At 38.6% G+C, this 21,306-nt stretch overlaps 1 protein-coding gene and 1 non-coding gene across 3 annotated transcripts in view; one reads left to right on the top strand and one right to left on the bottom strand.

Annotated features, from left to right (window-relative positions):
* Positions 1-21,306, top strand: part of TEX11 (testis expressed 11) — a 279,061-nt gene that overhangs the window by 138,346 nt on the left and 119,409 nt on the right. For both annotated transcript variants that reach the window (XM_034649574.1, XM_034649575.1), the window contains exons 14-16: positions 311-462; positions 3,230-3,315; positions 8,237-8,374. In XM_034649574.1, the coding sequence (XP_034505465.1) occupies positions 311-462; positions 3,230-3,315; positions 8,237-8,374 (376 nt within the window). The remainder of the gene's footprint in view (positions 1-310; positions 463-3,229; positions 3,316-8,236; positions 8,375-21,306) is intronic.
* Positions 12,007-12,113, bottom strand: LOC117797596. Its single transcript, XR_004622595.1, has one exon. It is a non-coding gene; the product is annotated as a U6 spliceosomal RNA (small nuclear RNA).

Below are 21,306 nucleotides of genomic sequence, written 5' to 3'. Positions count from 1 at the left end.
GGATGATCGGTAGGGGAAGAAAGGGATAAAGAAAAGGGGGGTAATCAGAAGGGGGAATGAAACATGAGAGACTATGGACTATGAGAAACAAACTGAAGACTTCAGAGGGGAGGGGGTGGGGGAATGGGATAGACTGGTGATGGGTAGTAAGGAGGGCACGTATTGCATGGTGCACTGGGTGATACGCAACTAATGAAGCATCAAACTTTACATCGGAATCTGGGGATGTACTGTATGGTGATTAACATAATAAAATAAAATAAACCGGTTATTCTATTCATGCCATTTAAAATTGTGTCTCATTGAACAGAGAGGCTGTTGGGTTTTATTTCATGAAGATTATCTGTGAACGTTTTAAGTCATCAGAAAATATTGGAAAAGCTCTACTGCTCCACATTGACATGCTTTTACAAAGAAAGGAAGAACTGCTTGCCAAGGAGAAGATTGAAGAAATCATTTTAGGTCAGTAGGATTTCCTCAGGTTTTATCTTTTTTTTACCTTTTTTTTTTAAGATTTTATTTATTTATTTGTCAGAGAGAGAGAGAGGGAGAGAGAGCACACTAGCAGGGGGAGCAGCAGGCAGAGGGGGAAGCTGGCTCCCCACTGAGCTTGCTCCCCGCTGGGATCATGACCTGAGCCGAAGGCAGATACTTAACTGACTGAACCACCCAGGCATCCCTTCTGCACGTTTTAGAAAGGTGTTAATATGCGTGTAATTCTTAGATATCAGAATAGTGGCAAAATTCTTAGATTCCTTTTCCTCACTTCCTTTTTTCCTCCCTGATAACCATTAGCTGTAACACCTCACTGATCCCAATTCCACAAGTTAGAATGAGAAACAGCAAAAATAGCAAAACATCAGCAAAAACAGACAAACCTCTGAGCTTAAATCTCTAGTGTAGTGAAAAATTGTGAGGTTAGAGGCCTAAGTTCATGATTTCGGTGTGATCTCAAATAAGCTGTGTGCCTTCTGGCAAGTTAATAACATCTCTGGATCTTGTTTTTTTCTAACTATAAACAGAGGTTGTGTATTATATTACTAGTTTTTAACTTCCTTTTTAACCCCAGCATCCTTTTTGTCATGCAATCTTATGTGAACCCAATCCCAAATAGAATAGACTAGAGTTTCTCTGTTAAAGCAGAGATGTAGAACCAAATTTCAGCATTCCCCTAACCCCCTACCTCTGTAGAACTCTATACCCTGAAGAACACAGATAGTATGATCCCTTTCTTGGAAAATTCTCACCCCAATACATCCTTGCAATTCTACACATATACAGAGCTATAACAGGAGTGGTAGTCACTAAATGTTAATACTGGGATTTATTCTGAGTGATGGCATTTTAGGTGACTTGTTGCTTTCTTTCATTTTTTTTAAAAGATTTTATGTATTTATTTTTCGAGAGAGAGGAAGAGAGAGAGAAAGGAGGAACAGAGGGAGAGAGACAAATAGACTCCATGCTGAGCCCCATATCAGGCTCGATCTCATGACCTCGAGACTTTGACCTGAGGCGAAATCAAGAGTCAGATGTTCAACTGACTGAGCCACTCAGGGCCCCTGCTTTCTTTATATTCTACCATATTTCTTGAATTTTTACAAATATATATCATGTTTTTATAAAAACAGTCATTGATTTTTTTAAAAGGAAATCTTTTGAGTAGATAATCTCTAAGAGCCTTTTAACTCTAGATTCTATGAGCCATATTTTATTGATAATATGCTCCCTATAGACCCTCACTAAGAATCCTGTTATTTGTAGACCCAATTTTGATAAGTTTGATATCTGGTTTTTCCACCCCTTAACATTTTAGTGGTAGTATATTACAAAGAGAGAAAAAAGGTTTACAGGGAAATACATAGGTAATCTGACCACAAGGGAGAAGAAAACTCTACAAATTTTATAAAACAGTTTCAAATATTTTTAAAAATACAACAATCTGTGCTATATAATAGTTCCCAAAGTCATCACTGTGATATAATAGTACAACAAAATACAATAGTTGTTAGTGTTATTGACCTTGAATGGGCAAGCAAAGGTTAAATTGTGCTTCAGAAAAATAGAAAGGACATTTAGAAAAACATAATTTAGGGGTGCCTGGGTGGCTTAGTCGATTAAGTGTCTGACTGTTGATTTTGGCTCAAATCAAGGTCTCAGGGTGAGATTAAGCCCCCAGGTCAGGTTCCATGTTCACTGGGGAGTCTGCTTCTCTCTCTCTGTCCCTCTCCCTCTGCCCCTCCCCCTGCTCATGCTCTACTGCTCTCTCAATCAAATAAATAAAAAAAGAAAAACCTAATTTATAAAACATAATTTTTAGAAAAATTAAGAACTTTAATGAAATAATTTAGACTTTTCAAAATAAAAAGTTTTATTTTTAATGAATGTTAACTGTCAGCTAACTAGCAAATGTATTTATCCAAAATGACTAGTTTTCCTAAGATTATAGTTAACCAGTTTTATTGTGATATTGAATTATAAACTTTACTCTCAAAGTCATGTAATATTTTAAGTAGGTACATTAAATAGCATTTTACTCTCATGTGAGTAGCTTTATCTAAGCTATGGAACAAATTATGTCTGCTGACTGGTCTGGAAGGTCAGATACTCATTGTGTTTTTATCAAGACTTCTGCGGAAATCAGTAGTGCCAAAGGGGTAGAAGAGAAGGGGGTATAGAATTCTATTACAGTTTAAACTTTACCTTAATGTGTGCTAATGTGTTTGAACCCTGTAAATGTCTAGACCAGAAACAATCAGACATGAGTTACAATTTAAAGTAATAAAGTTTATGTGTAAACATGGCCTTAAAGTATTTTACAAAGGCTTTAAGGTATAATTGGCCTTTCTTGTGAACTTGATCTGATCTTGTTAGAACATAATAATATAAACACTTCTTATTAACGATTTTTAGCATTGCTGTCTGCTCATTCAAAATAACATTAAAGCACCAGATGATGATCAAATTTGGAACGTGGAAAATACGTTAAAGAGAGACTAAGCTGGAAAACTACCAGAAATTGATAGGCGAATTACTGTGATTCTAGCAAACTCTGATTGTATTATATAATCAGTTTTGCTTGTAAACCTAAAATTGATGATGAAAACCTGTCCGAATGTGATTGTGTTTATAGCCATTACGTAAAGATTATAGGTTCTGAATATAGTTAGTGCTCTTATTTAATGTAATAGATCTTGATTTTTGTTTTTAGAGCTTCGGTTTTTATTTTCAGGTCAGCAAACAGGAAGACGATTGACAACAGAATTAGTGGGCTGTTTACACAACATTTTGTGGAAAAAAGCTGCCAGAAGTTTTGAGGTTTGGGAAGAATCTATTTTCATTCTTTATATTCTTTCTCTACCCTAACAAGTAAGTGTGTTCACTATAAAAATCATAGAGCATCAAATATTTTAATAATCTCTCTGTTTAGGTACTATGTATTAAGTATTCATAATGTAGAATGTTAATGGGCATTGAATAAGAATTCATTTAAAACTACTAAGCTTGGTTCATCCCCATTGAAAGCTCACAGTTGTAGGGAAATGACATGTCTGATATTAAGATATAGGAAAGCAATTTATTTTAACATGACAAAGAAGAAAGTCAGAGCTTCATTCCCTTTAAAACACTATGATTCGGAGCACAGAGGATTTGTAGGGCAGTGAAAATACTTTGTATTTCGATATGTGATAATGGATACTTGTCATCATACATTTGTGTAAGCCCGTAGAATATACTATACCAAGAGTGAACTCTAATGTAAACTATGGACTTTGAGTGATTATAATGTGTCCATGTAAGTTCATCATTTGTAATAAATGTACCACTTTGGTACATTTGGTAGAGGATGTTGATAAAGTTTGAGACCTGTGTGTGGCAGGAGGTATATAGCCAATCTCTGTACATTCCCCTCAGTTTTGCTGTGAACCTAAAACTGCGCTTAAAAAAAAGTTGTGCAATTTAAAAATGCCAAAAAGTGGTAATTTTTTTCTCTTTACAAAACAGTCCAGGTTTACTGTGGAAAAAATTGAAACTTCAAATAAGTTGTTTTTGGGTTTTTTTTTTTTGAGAGAGTAAAGAATAAGGGCACCTGGCTGGCTCATTTGTTAGAGCATGTGACTCTTGATCTCAGGATCACGAGTTCAAGCCCCATGTTGGGTGTAGAGCTTATCTAAAAAAAAAAAAAAGAAAGAGATTAAAAGAAGAAAGTGAAAAATAGTCGAGAGCACAGGCAATAATTTCTCAGACATCAGCTGTGGCAACACATTTCTAGACATGTCTCTTGAGGCAAGGGAAACAAAAGCAAAAATAAACTATTGGGACTGCATCAAAATAAAAAATTCTGCACAGCAAAGGAAGTAATCAACAAAGCTAAAAGGCATCCATTTGAATGGGAGAAGATATTTGCAAATGATAGATCCGATAAAGGGTTAGTATCCAAAATATATGAAGAACTGATAGAACTCAACACCTGCCCCCAAAATAATCCAATTAAAAAATGAGCAGAAGACATGAACAGACGTTTTTTCGAAGACATCCAGATGGCCAATGGACACATGAAAAGAGGCTCAGCATCACTCATCACCAGGGAAATACAAATCAAAACCACAATGAGATACCACCTCACACCTGTCAGAATGGCTAAAATCAAAAAGACAAGAAACAACAGGTGTTGGTGAGGATGCGGAGAAAAAGGAATCCTCTTTCACTCTTGGTGGGAATGCAAACAAGTGCAGCTACTCCAGGAAACAGTATAGAAATTCCTCAAGAAAGATAACAATAGAACTGTCCTATGATCCAGTAATCACGCCACTAGGTATCTCCTCCAAAAATACGAAAGCACTAACTCAAAGGGATACATGTACCTTTATGTTTATAGCAGCATTATTTACAACAGCCCAGTTATGGAAGTAGCCCAAGTGTCCATTGATAGATGAATGGATAAAGAAGATGTGGTATACATATACATGGAATATTAGACATAAAATGGAATATTAGAATATTATACATATTAGACATAATGGAATAGATTATTAGACATAAAATGAATGAAATCTTGCCATTTGCAATGACATGCATGGAGCTAGAGAGTATTATGCTAAGTGAAATCAGTCAGAGAAAGATAAATACCATATAATTTCACTCATATGTGGAATTTAAGAAACAAAACAAATGAGCAAAGGAAAAAAAAAAAAGAAAGACAAACCAAGAAACAAATTCTTAACTATAGAGAACAAACTGATGATTACCAAAAGGTAGGTGTATAGGGGGAATGGGTGAAATAGGTGATTGGGATTTAGGAGTGCAGTTCTCTTGATGAGCACAGGGTGATGTGTGGAATTGTTGAAGCACTGCGCTGTACACCTGAAACTAATAGAATACTGTATGCTAACTATACTGGAATTAAAATAAAAAGTTAATTTAAAAAATGGGACGTACCATTTAAAAAAGTTGTGATGGATTTCTACTTCTAACCAAAATGTAGCAGAGATCATATTTATGTGCTTGCCTGAATAATTGCTCACCCCACTGATGACCTCCCTCCAAAAAAAAAGAAAAAAACAAGACAAAATAAATGAAAAAGTGGTTTTTGAGACACTGGACATCAGGCAATGGAGAGTAATGTTTGGGTGATAGGAAATAAACAAGGTGAGTGCTTCACTTGTGCAGCTTGCTCCCTCGAGTTTCCAGGCTGTAGCACAAGAAGAGGAACTGAAATGGATCCTAGTAGTCTTCCTAACTTAAGGAGATGGAGCAAAGAGTCTAGGGAGACCAAAGAAGCTAGAGTTCATAAGACAGAGTATCAGGGAGGAGAGCACACAGCTCAGAAAGAGACCTCTGGCAGTCAGAGAGTCCTCCTCCCTTGTTTAGCCAAATACTAATTAGGACAATATGGGATGAAAGTACCTGGAGCCAGGGGGGAGTAACCATCTGAAAATATTAGTGGGAAAAGGCACCTGGCACTCACAAAGATCTGGGAATAGAGCCTGTTCATACTAGCCAGACAGAAAAACCTCTAATTCATGGGGCGTTGGGTAGAAAACTCAGACGGATCCTGTCTAAGTAGTGGGGAATAATTAGTTCTGCACCGAACATTGTTCCAGACCTACCAAAAATATCAAAAGTATGACCTGAAAGGATGAAATTGATCCAAATAAGCTTAATTGCTTCCCAGAGTAGAGGTGAAGAATATTTATCAGAATACCGAACTATCCAGCACCCAACAAATGTTTAGCTAGACTAACCAAGAAAAAGTGGAAAAAAAAAAGATAGTGGACTCAAACAAATAGAATTAGAAATGAAAGGAGAGACGTTACAACTGATACCACAGAAATACAAAGGATTATAAGGAACTATAGTGAACAATTATGTGACAACAAATTGGATAATTTAGAAGAAATGCATAAATTTGTAGAAATACACAACCTACCTAGACTGAATCATGAACATAGAAAATGTGAACAGATGAATGAGTAAGGAGATTGAATCATTAATCAGAAGTCTCCCAGTAAGTAAGCCCAGGACTAAATCGTTTTACGGGTAAATTCTACCAAACATTTGAAGAAGAATTAATGCTAATTATTCTCAAACTCAAACTTCAAAATTCAATTATACAACCTAGTATAGCTATAGTCAGCTATAGTCACCATGTCATACATTAGATCCTCAGACCTTTTTCATTTTATAACTGAAAGTTTGTACCCCTTTACCAACCTCTCCCAATTTCCCCTACCCCCAGCCCCTCCCAACCACTATTCTAACCTCTGTTTCTAGAGTTTAACTGGTTTTTTTTTTCAGATTCCACATATAAGTGATAACATGAAATATTTGTCTTTCTCTGGCTTATTTCACCTAGCATACCTTGTCACAAATGACAGGATGCCCCTCTTTTTTATGGCCGAATAATATTCCATTGTGTACATATACCATATTTTCTTTTACCACTCATCAGTAAATGGACACTTAGGTTGTTTCCATACCTTGGCTATTGTGAATATTGCTACAGTGAACATGGGAGTAGAGATATCTCTTTCAAATAATGACATGGGATTGCTGGATCATAGGGTAGTTCTAATTTTTTAATTTCTTCAGAAACTTCCATACTGTTTTCCACGGTAACCCTACCATTTTACATTCCCACCAACAGTGTACAACTTCCCTTTTCTCCACATCTTCACTAGCATTTGTTATCCCTTGTCTGTTTGATGATAGCAACTCTTAGTTATGAGATGATATCTCATTGTGGTTTTGATTTGCATTTTCCAGATGATTAGTAATGTTGAACACCTTTTCTTCTACCTTTTGACCATTTGTGTGTCTTTTTTTTAAAAAGATTTATTTATGTATTTGAGAGAGAGAGCATGAGCAGGGGGAGGGACAGAGGGAGAGAGGAGAGAGAGAATCCTTAAACAGACTCCCATTGAGCGTGGAGCCCGACTTGGGCCTTGATCTCACAACCCTGAGCTCACGACCTTGAGCCAAAATCAAGAGTCGAATGCTTGGGGCGCCTGGGTGGCTCAGTTGGTTAAGCATCTGCCTTCGGCTCATCGTGATCCCCGGGTCCTGGGATTGAGCACCACATCAGGGGCGGGGGTGTCCCCGCTCAGCAGGGAGCCTGCTTCTCCCTCTCCTGTTCCACCTGCTTGTGCTTGCTCTCTTTCCGTCAAATAAATAAAGTCTTAAAAAAGTAATTGAATGCTTAACTGAGTCATCCAGGCGCCCCTGTACGTCTTCTTCAGAAAAATGTCTATTCAGGTCCTTTGCCCATTTTTAAATTGTTTTTTTTTTCTTTTTCTCTTTTTCTTTTTCTTTTTCTTTCTTTCTTTCTTTCTTTCTTTCTTTCTTTCTTTCTTTCTTTCTTTCTTTCTTTCTTTTTCTTTCTTTCTTCTATTGAGTTGTAGGAGTTCCTTGTATATTTTGGATGTTAACCCTCTATTGAATATGTGGTTTGCAAATATTTTCTCCCATCCCATAGGTTGCCTTTTAATTTTGTTGATGGTTTCTGTGAAATTTCTAATGGGAAAGAAGAGAGAATATTGATTGCCAATTAATCTGTAACTTCTACTGATCTAGACAGATCATAAAATGCCTTAGAATTCACCTAGAGAGGGTGTTGTGTTTTGGTTGCCTAAAAAAGAAAATAATACAATTTTTTGTTTTTTTCTAGAGGTGACTTGGAAAAATTAAGGTCAAATGTAGAGATATCGCTGTAATTTTGTTATTTCTTTTCAACCTTTAGGTACAAAATTATGCTGATGCCCTAAACTGGTACTGTTATTCTCTGAGATTTTATGCAACTGATCAAACAGATCTGGACTTTGCCAAGCTGCGGAGGAACATGGCTTCCTGTTACCTACGTTTGAAACAATTTGATAAGGTCTTTTGATTTATCTATTTTTTCAAAGGCAGGAAGTGTTATGTGCAGTCGCAGAGAGAGAGATACAGTTTGGTGTGTGTTCTTGGCTACTAGGTTAAGATGTCTGAGAGTTCCTTCATACAAGATAAACTCAAATTGATATTTTCCTGATTTGTACACTGTAAACATGGCTGATTGGTTCTTCCCAGAAAGAGAGAAATTGAAAAACCATTAATTCCATTACTTACTGGGCTTTTTGGGCACCCTTTTCTGAAAAGTAATATATCATTGGAACTTCTGAACAAAGTTGTCTGCTACTAACCATCTGTAATATTGTCCTTTGAAGCAGACTAAATTATAAGGTACACTTTTATCGGTCAAACATTCAGTGTGGGAAAATACTCAGATAAATTGGCTGTTCTTTTATGTACTGGGTTACCTGTTGCCTGTCCAGCTACTTTAGAAAATGTTTAGCAACTGATTGTTTTTCAAACAAAATTCTAGGAGGTGAGTGAGATAAAAACTTATTTAAGGATCAAGCCATTCATACTTCCCAGAGCAATTGGGACATTTCTTTTTTTGGGTATCATATAGTATGCACTTAAATGGGGAAAGGTATTGGCTTGTGGAAGGACAAGTGTGGACCCAGATAAAGTATGAAGGCTTTATTTGCTTTTCCGGTTTTAATGACAAGTTTAGGGGAAAATATGTGATTACTGGTTGTAATTCCAGACATTTCCTTTGAGTTTTTGTTTACTTTGAGGGGTAGTTTATTTGACTAAATACCTCCGATTTTCTTTCAAAAGAATATTTACCATTTAGTTTGTATATTAAAAATGTATAGTTCTGGAAGAGAAGTTGAAATGTTACTTAGTTCATGATATTTCAGCACAGCCTAGCATTTAAGCGTTTCAGAAAGGTAGTTAATACTACTGTTTACTTAAAGACCTGAAAAAAAATTATCGCACAGGTTTCGTTACCTCATTCATTATATTTCTGCGTAAGATGCCATTAACTATTTCAGAAAGATAGTTGTTTACTTAAAGACGTAAAGAAGGTGATCAGAAAGTTACTGTAACTTTCCTGATTTATGTTGGCCTGGTAGTTTGGGAGGGACCTGGACTTGGAGTCAGACATGCCATTTCGATGAATGCATTTTCAGGCCAAGGAAGGGTATCTATTCTGCAATCTGTTCAGCTAATGCAGATAGAGTACAGCACAAGACACCGTGATAGTCTCTGAGGTTACAGACATGAACAAGACGTAGTTGCCTCTGACTCAACCAAGCAGCTAGCCTCAGGGTATCCTAATGGGTGGATCTTTAAAGATTTTATTTATTTGAGAGAGAGCGAGCACGCATGCATGAGCGGGGGTGGGTGAAGGAAAGAGGGAAAGGGAGAAACGGACTCCCCATTGAGCAGGGAGCCCAACGTGAGGCTCCATCCCAGGACCCTGAGATCATGACCTGAGCCAAAGCCAGATGCTTAACCGACTGAGCCACCCAGGCGTCCCTAGAATCGGAGGCTGTTTTTAAGAGTGGAGGTCAGGCATAGGGGACCAGGCTGGGATGCAGTTACTGGAATTGGAGTAGATACAGTCTTTCAAGACTTGAAGCAGTGCTGCTTTTTTTTTTCTTAAGTAGTGTCTACACCTGATGTGGGGCTTGAACTCATGACACTGAGATCCAGAGTCACATGTTCCACCGATTGAGCCAGCTAGGCACCCTGAAACAGTGCTTCTTAAGTCTCCTCTAACTAATGTAAAATTTGATCTTAGAGCCTAATATAGGACTAAGCCTGTAATTTGGACTTCATATAGTATTAGTAGTGAGGAGAAGAAGAGGAGAGCAGGGAACCGGGCATGTCCTAATAGTGTATACTCAGTGTGTGATTATATCATTTAAGGCCAGATTGGTGGTGAAGCCAAAAGTTATTCTCAGTATGTTCATTGTTAATTACTGTTAGTGTATTTTTCTCTTTCATTCTTCCTGTCTTGAACTTAGCAGGCACTGATTTGGTACCCTCCATATGTAAGGAATACTCTTCTATGCACTCAGACAGATAGAAAGGTGAAAAGAAATTACACAATCCATTATATTTTACTGTTTTACTATTCCCACCTTCCCTTGTTAATTTTCATTGCTTTTTTCCCACTCCTTCCCTTGAGCTATTTGAACATTGTTCAGAAAAATTTATGAAACCATGTTTACTGGATCTGCTAAAATTGCAGGGTTTTTCAGCTAGGTACTCAATAAAACTGACTCTTATTAACTTTCTGTCATATTCCTCACAGTGGTGATTCCAAAATTTTTTGTCCTTAAGCCACCATGCCTTACTCTTCCCTTTAGCAAAAAGCTGTATCTTGTAATTTTCTGAATTTGTAGCCACTCACATAAACTTCATCAACTTCTCCTTGCTTTACTCTTCCTTTCTTCTTATCTCTTAAAAAGAGCTTTCCCTGGGGACCTTCTCTACAAATCTCAACTTTAGCTCTTTAATATTTCTCTCTCAACTGTTTCTTTCCCCATCACTACAATTACTTTGACATCTTTATTCAAAAACCCTCCTTCAGTCTTGTCATACTACTCAAATTACAGTTCTTTGTCCTTCCTTTCACCAAACTTTTTAACCTAAAATTACTGCTGATATTTTTTCAGTGTTCATTTATTTAAAAAATATGTATTGACTATCTACTATGTGTTAAGTACTGTCTTAGGCATTGGAGTGTAGTAATGAACAAAATAGACAAAAACACCTATACCCATGCAGTTTATCATTCTACTAGGAGAGACAGAAAATAAAAAGGTGAATATTACAGAGGTCAGCAAAATTTCTGTGAAGAACCACTTAGTAAATATTTTAGGTTTTCTACACCATACAGTCTCTGTTGCAACTATTCAACTCTGCTGTTGTACCATGAAAACAGCCATAGACCATGTATAAACAAATTGGCATGGCTGTGTTCCAATAAAACTTTATTATTTAGGAACACTGAAATTTGAATTTCATATAATTTTCATGTATCATAAAATGTTGTTGTTCTTTTGATTTTTTTCAACCTTTCAAAAATGTTAAACCCTTCTTAGCTTGTGGACTATACAAATATAGATGGCGACGTAGTAGTGGTCCAAAGGCCATAGTTTGCTGACCCTGTTATATTAGTGATAAGTGCTAAGGAGAAAACTAAGCAGGAAAGGGTGGCATTAAATGTTTTAGAAGAGGAATAAGGGTTGAAATTTTAGATGGGGTGGCCAAGGAAGCCCTCAGTGAGAGGGTGGTTTTTGAGTAGAGACCTGAGGAAATGAGCAATCTGGCTATGTGGATATCTGGGGGAAAAAAAAACAAAAACAAAAACTGCAACATTCCAAATAGCAGGAATAGCAAGTGCAAAGGTTGTGGGGATAGGAGCATACCTGGGGTATTTGAGTAATAGCAAAGGGATGGGTGTGGCTGCAGCACAGGTAATATTAAGGTAGGTAGGAACTGTGATCAGGGAAATAGTGGGGAAACAGATTATGTAAGAAAGACATTGTAGTTCATTGTAAAGATTTATCATTAATGCTACGTGAGATGGGGAGCCATGGGGGGTTTGGGGCAGAGGAATGACATGATCTGACTTGCATTTTATTTAATTTTTTGAATTTAAAAAAATTTTAAAACATGGAACACTTCACAAATTTGCATGTCATCCTTTTGCAGGGGCCATGCTTATCTTCTCTGTATTGTTCCAGTTTTAGTGTGTGTACTGCCAAACCGAGCACGATCTGACCTGCATTTTAATAAGATCACTCTTGGGGCGCCTGGGTAGCTTAATCGGTTAAGCGTCTGCCTTTGGCTCTGGTCGTGATCTCAGGGTCCCAGGATCGAACCCCACATCAGGTTCCTTGCTCAGCAGAGAGTCTGCTTCTCCCTCTCTGACCCTCCTCCCTGCTTGTACTCTGTCTCTCCCTCTACCTCAAAAAAAAAAAAATAATAAGATCACTCTTATCACTCTATTGACTAGGCTAGGGCAGGTGCAAGGGTGGAAGCAAGAAGGCCATTGAATGGCCGTTTAGGAGGCCATTGAAGTAATCTAGGCAAGAGATGAGGTGGCATGGACCAGGGTGGAAGAATTGTGGATGGGGAGCAGATTCTAAATAGATTATAAAAATGAAGATGACAGAATACCCTGATGTATCAGATGTAGGATAGAAGAGAAAGAATAGACAAGGCTATCTAAGGTGTTTGGCCTCACCACCTACTCCCCCTCTTGATGATTTTTGCGTCTTTGAGTCTATAGACTGGTCTTTATTATTTTTTTTAATGTTTTTTTATTATATTATGTTAGTCACCGTACAGTACATCCCTGGTTTTTGATGTAAAGTTCGAGGATTCATTAGTTGCGTATAACACCCAGTGCACCATGCAATACGTGCTCTCCTTAATACCCATCACCAGTCTATCCCATTCCCCCAACCCCCTCCCCTCTGAAGTCTTCAGTTTGTTTCTCAGAGTCCATAGCCTCTCATGCTTCATTCCCCCTTCTGATCACCCCCCCTTTCTTTAACCCTTTCTCCCCCTACCGATGTTCCTAGTTCTTATGTTCCATAGATGAGAGAAATCATATGATAATTGTCTTTCTCTGCTTGACTTATTTCACTTAGCATTATCTCCTCCAGTGCCGTCCATGTTGCAGCAAATGTTGAGAATTCGTTCTTTCTGATAGCTGAGTAATATTCCATTGTATATATAGACCACAACTTCTTAATCCAGTCATCTGTTGAAGGGCATCACAATTCCTTCCACGATTTAGCTATTGTGGACAATGCTGCTATGAACATTGGGGTGCATATGGCCCGTCTCTTCACTACGTCTGTATCTTTGGGGTAAATACCCAGTAGTGCAATGGCTGGGTCATAGGGTAGCTCAATTTTTAACTTTTTAAGGGACCTCCACACTGTTTTCCAGAGTGGCTGTACCAGCTTGCATTTCCCACCAACAATGTAGGCGGGATCCCCTTTCTCCACATCCTCTCCAAAAAATGTTGTTTCTTGCCTTGTCAATTTTTTNTCCCACCAACAATGTAGGCGGGATCCCCTTTCTCCACATCCTCTCCAAAAAATGTTGTTTCTTGCCTTGTCAATTTTTGCCATTCTAACTGGCGTAAGGTGGTATCTTTTTTTTTTTAAGATTTTATTTATTTATTTATTTGACAGAGATAGAGACAGCCGGTGAGAGAGGGAACACAAGCAGGGGGAGTGGGAGAGGAAGACGAAGACGCAGGCACCCAGTGGAGAAGCCTGATGTGGGGCTCGATCCCAGGACTCTGGGATCCCGCCCTGAGCCGAAGGCAGATGCTTAACGCTTAAGGACTGAGCCACCCAGGTGCCCCTCTATAGACATCCTTAATCTGATTTGTCATTTGCAAATATCTTCTCCCGTTCTGTCTGTTGTCTTTTGGTTTTCTCAACTGTTTCCTTCGCTGTGCAAAAACTTGTTATCTTGATGAAGTCCCAATAGTTCATTTTTGCCTTTGTTTCCCTTGCCTTTGGAGACATGGCTACAAGAAGTTGCTGTGGTCGAGGTCGAAGAGGTTGCTGCCTGTGTTCTCCTCTAGGATTTTGATGGATTCCTGTCTCACATTGAGGTCTTTCATCCATTTGGAGTTTATTTTTGTGTATGGTGTGAGAGAGTGGTCAAGTTTCATTCTTTTGCATGTAGCTGTCCAATTTTCCCAGCACCATTTATTGAAGAGACTGTCTTTTTTCCACCGGATGTTTTTTCCTGCTTTATCAAAGATTAGTTGCCCAAAGAGCCGAGGGTCCATTTCTGGGTTCTCTATTCTGTTCCATTGGTCGATGTGTCTGTTTTTGTGCCAGTACCATGCTGTCTTTGTGATCACAGCTTTGTAGTACAGCTCGAAATCCGGCATTGTGATGCCCCCAGCTTTGTTTTTCCTTTTCAACAGTTCCTTGGAGATTCGGGGCCTTTTCTGGTTCCATACAAATTTAAGGACTATTTGTTCCAGTTCTTTGAAAAATGTCCTCGGTATTTTGATCGGGATAGCATTGAAAGTGTAGATTGCTCTGGGTAGTATGGACATTTTAACTATGTTAATTCTTCCAATCCATGAGCATGGAATATTTTTCCATCTTTTTATGTCTTCCTCAATATCTTTCAAAAGTGATCTATAGTTTCTAGGATATAGGTCCTTTACGTCTCTGGTTAAGTTAATTCCAAGGTAACGTATGGTTTTTGGTGTTATTGTAAATGGGATGGATTCCCTAATTTCTCTTTCTTCAGTCTCGTTATTCGTGTATAGAAATGCAACTGATTTCTGGGCATTGATTTTGTATCCTGCCACCTTACTGAATTGTTCTATAACTTCTAATAGTTTGGGAGTGGATTCCTTTGGGTTTTCCATATAGAGTATCATGTCATCTGCAAAGAGAGACAGTTTGACTTCTTCTTTGCCGATTTGGATACCTTTGATCCCTTTTTGTCTTCTGATTGCTGTTGCAAGGACTTCTAGTACTATGTTGAATAATAGTGGCGAGAGTGGGCATCCTTGTCGTGTTCCTGATCTTAAGGGAAAGGCTTCCAGCTTTTCCCCATTGAGAATAATGCTTGCAGTAGGCTTTTCATAGATGGCTTTTATGAGATTGAGAAATGTACCCTCTATTCCTACACTCTGAAGGGTTTTAATCAGGAAAGGATGCTGTATTTTGTCAAATGCTTTTTCTGCATCAATTGAGAGGATCATATGGTTCTTGAGTCTTTTCTTGTTGATATGATGTATCACATTGATTGATTTGCGAGTGTTGAACCATGCTTGCATCCCAGGTATGAATCCCACTTGGTCATGATGGATAATCCTTTTAATGTACTGTTGGATTCTATTAGCAAGGATCTTGTTGAGGATTTTGGCATCCATATTCATTAGAGAAATCGGTCTGTAATTCTCCTTTTTGAGGGGGTCTTTGCCTGGTTTGGGGATCAAGGTAATATTAGCCTCATAGAATGAGTTTGGTAGCTTTCCTTCTGTTTCTATTTTTTGAAATAGCTTTAGGAGAATAGGTATTATTTCTTCTTTGAATGTTTGGTAGAATTCCCCAGGAAAACCGTCTGGGCCTGGAGTTTTATTATTTGGAAGGTTGTTTATCACTGACTCAATTTCTTCATAGTTAATTGGCCTATTTAAGAAATCTATTTCTTCCTGTTTCAGTCTTGGTAGTTTATAGGTTTCCAGGAAGGCCTCCATCTCTTCCAGATTGTTTAGTTTTTTGGCATATAGCTGTTGATAAAAGTTTCTAATAATCCTTGCAATTTCAATGGTGCTGGTCGTGACCTCTCCCTTTTCAGTCATAATTTTAATAATCTCAGTCCTTTCTCTTTGTTTTTGGACAAGTTTTGCCAGTGGTCTATCAATTTTATGGATTCTCTCAAAGAACCAGCTTCTAGTCCTGTTGATCTGCTCTACTGTGGTTCTGGTTTCTAATTCATTGATTTCTGCTCTAATCTTGGTCAACTCCTTCCTTGTCAGTGGGTTAGGCCTGTCCCTCTGTTGCTGTTCCAGTTTCTTGAGGTGAGAATATAGAAACTGCATTTTAGATTTTTCTATTCTTTTGAGTGAGGCTTGGATGGCTATGTATTTCCCCCTTAGGACTGCCTTTGCAGTATCCCATAGGTTTTGGACCGTTGTGTATTCATTCTCGTTGGTCTCCATAAATTGTTTAATTTGTTTTTTGATTTCCTGGTTTATCGAGTCATTCTTGAGCAGGATGGTTCTTAGCCTCCAAGTGTTTGAGTTTCTTCCAGGTTTTTCCTTGTGGTTGAGTTCCAATTTCAGAGCGTTGTGGTCTGAGAATATGCAGGGGATAATTTCAATCTTTTGGTATTGGCTGAGACCTGTTTTGTGTCCCAGAGCATGATCTATTCTTGAGAATGTTCCATGGGCATTTGAATAGAATGAGTATTCTTTGGTTCTGGGGTGTAGTGTTCTATATATATCTATGAGGTCCAACTCGTCGAGTATGGCATTCAAAGCCTTTGATTCTTTGCTTAGTTTTTGCCAGGGTGTTCTGTCTATTTCTGATAGTGGGGTGTTGAGGTCCCCTACTATTACTGTGTTCTTATCTATATGTCTCTTTATTTTGGTTAAGAGTTGGCTTGTGTATCTTGCTGCTCCCCTGTTGGGGGCATATATATTTATAATTGTCATATCCACTTGTTGGATACATCCTTTAAGAATAATATAGTGCCCTTCTGTGTCTCTAACTATAGTCTTTAGTTTAAAATCCAATCTGTCTGATATGAGAATTGCTACCCCAGCTTTCTTTTGAGGTCCATTGGCGTGAAAGATGGTATTCCATCCCTTTACTTTCAGTCTGAATGCATCTTTGGGTTCAAAATGAGTCTCTTGTAGACAGCAAATGGATGGGTCATGTCTTTTTATCCAATCTGCAACCCTGTGGCGTTTTATGGGAGCATTTAGGCCATCTACATTGAGACTGATTACTGAGAGATATGATTTTAATGATGCCATGTTGCCAGTAAAGTCTTTGTTTCTATTGATTGTGACTTTCTACTCAGTGTCACTCTTGGGGCCTTTTTACCTTTATAGAACCCCCCTTAATATTATCTCCTGTAGGGCTGATTTCGTGGTTATGAAATTGGTCAATGACTGGCGATTCTGGAAGGTCTTTATTTCTCCATCAGTTCTGAATGACAGCCTTGCTGGATAGAGGATCCTTGGCTGCATGTTTTTCTCTGAAAGAGCTTTAAAAATGGCCCCCCAACCTTTTCTCTCATTCCAGGTCTGTGTAGAGAGGTCTGACGTAATTCTGATACCTTTGCCTTGGTACATGAGAAATTTCTTTGCCCTGGCCGCTTTCAGTACTGTATCTTTGGATCTAATATTTGCCAATTGCACTATGATGTGACATGGCGTAGGTTTGTCGTGGTTGAGCTTGGGAGGGGTCCTCTCTGCCTCTTGGACATGAATGTTTGTTTCCCTCGCTAGATTAGGGAAGTTTTCAGCTACAATTTGTTCAAATATCTCTTCTAGACCTCTGTTTTTCTCCACCCTCTCGGGGATGCCGATGATTCTGACATTTGAACGTTTCATTGACTCAGTAATCTCCCGTAACCTACATTCATGAGAATGGATTTTTTTGAGTCCAGATTCTATTTTAGCTTTCTCTTCTACTAACTCATCCTCCAATTCGCTGATACGTTCTTCTGCCTCATTGACCCTGGCCGTCAGAGCCTCTAGTTTTGACTGCATTTGGCTCATAGAATTTTTAATTTCTGCCAGATTCACTCTCATTTCTGCCCTTAGAGATTCCATATTCTCATTAATATTTTTTTAATACTTTTTTCAAGTCTACACATCATCTTGACCATTGTTCTCTGAATTCCATTTCTGATAATTTGGTTATATCCATATCCATTAGTTCTGTGGCAGAGGCCATAGACTCATTGTCTTTTCTTTGCCGGTGGGGGGGGATTTCTCCTTCTCGTCATTCTGATGAGGAGAGGATGCAGGGTTGTCCAGAGCCAAAATTGTTGACCGGGATCCAGGCCGTGCACCTTTGTTTTATAGGGACCTTAGGGATGCGGACTTCTTGATTTTCAGCCTGCCTTCTGGGGGAGGGGCCTGCCGTGCCGATACTCAGGCTACCTTGTTTGGGTAGAGTCTCTGTGTCCCCTGCAAGGGGGGATGTGGGTGGGCACACTGTGAGCTGGTATTTCCAGGCTTTTGTTCTCTGGCGGCTTTCCCTGGCGGTTTGCTGTGCCTCTTCTGAGAGTCAGAGCATCAGTGGCCGAATCTCAGCCTCTGTCTCAGAACAGAGGGATCGCGGACCATTCTCCACTGATGTTTGGCCACTTTACGTCTGATTCTGTTGGTGCTGCTCAACCCTGCAGCGTCCCAGGATGTGCGCCCACACCCGGCGTCCCAGCCCTCACTTCCAGGGCCAGTGCGTCTCTGTCCTTTGTGTTTCTAACACCGCCAGCCGCCAGCCGCCCCCGCGTGCTCTGGAGCTCCCCGTCTGAGTCTGGATCCAGTGAGCACACCGGAGGAGTTCCGTGAGAAGTCTGGTGGTACGCGTTGCCCGGCTCACGGTCAGTCTGCTCTCTCACGGGTGCCGGTCCACGAGTCCGCCTGCTCCCCCGTGCAGGTGGCTACCGCTTCCCGGCGCCCAAACGGGGCGGCTCCCTCCCCCTTCCGTTTATCTTCTGATATCTGTGCGCGGTTTCACAGCTCCCCGCTTCGTACTTCTACTCAGTGCTGGAGATGTTCATTTGTAGAGATCCAGATGTATCTTCCTGTGTCTCAGGCTGATTCCGTGGATGTTTGGGACGGTCTGTTACCTATCCAGCTCGACTTGGGACCGGCTGAAAAAGGGGTCCCCTACTCCTCTGCCATTTTAGCTCCTTGGCCTATAAACTGGTCTTTAGAAGATCAAGTTTAATGATCTTTTCTCAGTCCTTCTTGTTCTCTGATCTCTCTAGCACAAAATAATACTCTCAACCACTTCTTCCTTCTGGAAACTTTCTCTTTGGCTTCTTTGACATCTTCTCTTAATCCTGTTTATTGCTCTGGCTGTTCCTTCTCTATTTCTGTTACTTGCTCTTTTCACCAAATAAATATTGGATGAGGGCAGGTATTATATTTATCTTTTTCACTATTTTATTCCCAACACCCACGATCATGCTTGGTACATGGTAAGTTTTCAATAAACATTTGTTGAGTGAATTTATTTTCTGGTCTCTTCTTTTTTTTCTTCTGTACACTGTACCCTCAGTAATCCATATTAGCTTCAACTCTTCATTCCTCGATAATTCTCAGTGGCTTGCTGTAAATAAAGACCAAATACCTTGGTGTTTAAGGTCCTCCATAATCTAGAAATAACATAATCCTATTTTATTTCCATTACATGTATACTGTGTTTGTCCTCAATTGGATTGTTTGCAGCTTCCTAACCATGGTCTGTGCTTTTCTACCTCTGTACCTTTTTCCGTGCTTCTCCATGGCAGATGACCTCTTCCCTGAATTTCTACCTTATGAAATTTCCTTTATCAAAGCCTAGGTCCTAATGACAGCCTTGGCTTTATAAGGAAATTTCCGAGTCTTGCTTTTCTTCTAAAACTTTGTAACACTTCAATTTATACCTAGGTACTTATGTTCTGCATTGTATTCTAATTACTTGTGTACCTGACTTAGCCCCCTATCAGATTGCCACCTCCTTGAGACAGGGACCATATCTTACTTTTATTTTCCCTTACAGCTGGCATAGAGCCTAATGTATAGCCACAGAGACTCAATTAACACCTGTCAGTTTCTTGTGATTAAAGGAATTGCATTTGTTCATACTCTGTCTGTCCTTGCTACTATGGATAATTGGAGACTAAAAGTGATGATGATCTATGCTTGATTATCAAAACTGAAGGAGATTACATTATTTTAGAAATCACCACATTATTGTTTTCTATAGCTAGTTCCTTTGGGAAGAGAGAAACACAGTTTTAGAAATTCTGCTTTAAAATAAAATATTAAATCATAGGTCAGAAATTACTTTGGGTGGGTTAAAGGAGTTGGAGAATATATTCTTCTGAACTCTTAGTAGATTATGTTACAGATTCATTATTTCATATGTTTGGCAACATCCTTTTGAGGTAGCAATTCTAAATATAGGTAATTTCTTTGGTTTATTTTCAAAGTCACATAAATGTAAATTTTTCAGTGCCATTATCCATTGAGAGTATCTCCACTACTTTGTATGAGACAATATTACAACTATGTAGTTTCACAGACATCATCTCTGCCTTTGGGGAGTTTATAGTACCTTAAGTCTGGTAGCTTAATTTTATGAGATTATTTTTGAAAATTTTTAAATGTTTGATTTGTGTAAGGGATAGGCTTGAATAGACAGACTTAGTATAGGGGAAATGAGCTTGGGTTCTATGTAGGGGAGCAACTGATCACAACTTTATATAATGGGATTTTGCTGCAAATCATAATAAAACCTTAATTTTCATTAAGAGATGGATAATGGATTGTTTTGGTGATAGTCTGTGATAAAGTTAATGGTAATGCACAATTGAGCATTCTTTAACTCAGTGCGGAAATCTCGTCCTCAGCTTACAACTGCAATTTATCTACATGAAGTGTCATTAGTACTACTATAGACTGATGAAACTAAAGTACGATTTCAAAGCACAGTGTGGTGATAAGACCTACAACAGTTACAAGATGAGACTATTTATAGAATATATGACCTAAAGTGAAAACCAGCATGTCTCATGTGTTGGTTTTATATTGGTTCTACTTACTCTATGGAGTTCTAAAAATCATGCCTTTTCATTGTAGGACTGAAAATGACCTTGTGATCAGAAGTAAACTAGTAATGTTCACTAGGTGGCACTGCGGTCTTTGTTTCTATTACAATAGTTTGTCATTGATTTTGTGAAAAGCAAGTGTAGCCATTCCCACAATATTTTAGTCAACTAAAAACACCAAATCTTTCACACGTGCTGCTGCTAAGCTACATTTCATGTATTCTGTTCTTGTACAGTTGTTTTGGGGGATCCAAGTATGGGATATTTTGTTATTCCCTCTTTGTCTTCATCTTATTTGAATGGGCTCATCATTTCAGCCTATTGAGGTCTCTTCAGATCTGACTCTGTCCTCTAACATATTACTCTTGTCGGCTTCAGGTCATATGTACACTCAATCAGTACTCACAAAGGTGCTCATCTACATATCCCCATTCTAAATTCATATGATAAATGCCACACAGTTTGATATTCAGTTATACAATTTTATTAATTTGCAGTTATGTTGTACGTGTAAATCTTGTTTCCACAAAAATATTTTAAGATTATCTATAGAAAGGATCATATTCCACTTATCCTATATAATACTAGGCACAGATTAGGCATTCAATAAATATTTGTTGACTTAAAACCTCA

The sequence above is a fragment of the Ailuropoda melanoleuca genome, chromosome X, assembly GCF_002007445.2.
Source record: "Ailuropoda melanoleuca isolate Jingjing chromosome X, ASM200744v2, whole genome shotgun sequence".
NCBI classification, from domain to species: Eukaryota; Metazoa; Chordata; class Mammalia; order Carnivora; family Ursidae; genus Ailuropoda; species Ailuropoda melanoleuca.
The sequence above is the reverse complement of the archived record's forward strand: the minus strand, read 5'-3'. Positions and strand labels throughout refer to the sequence as shown.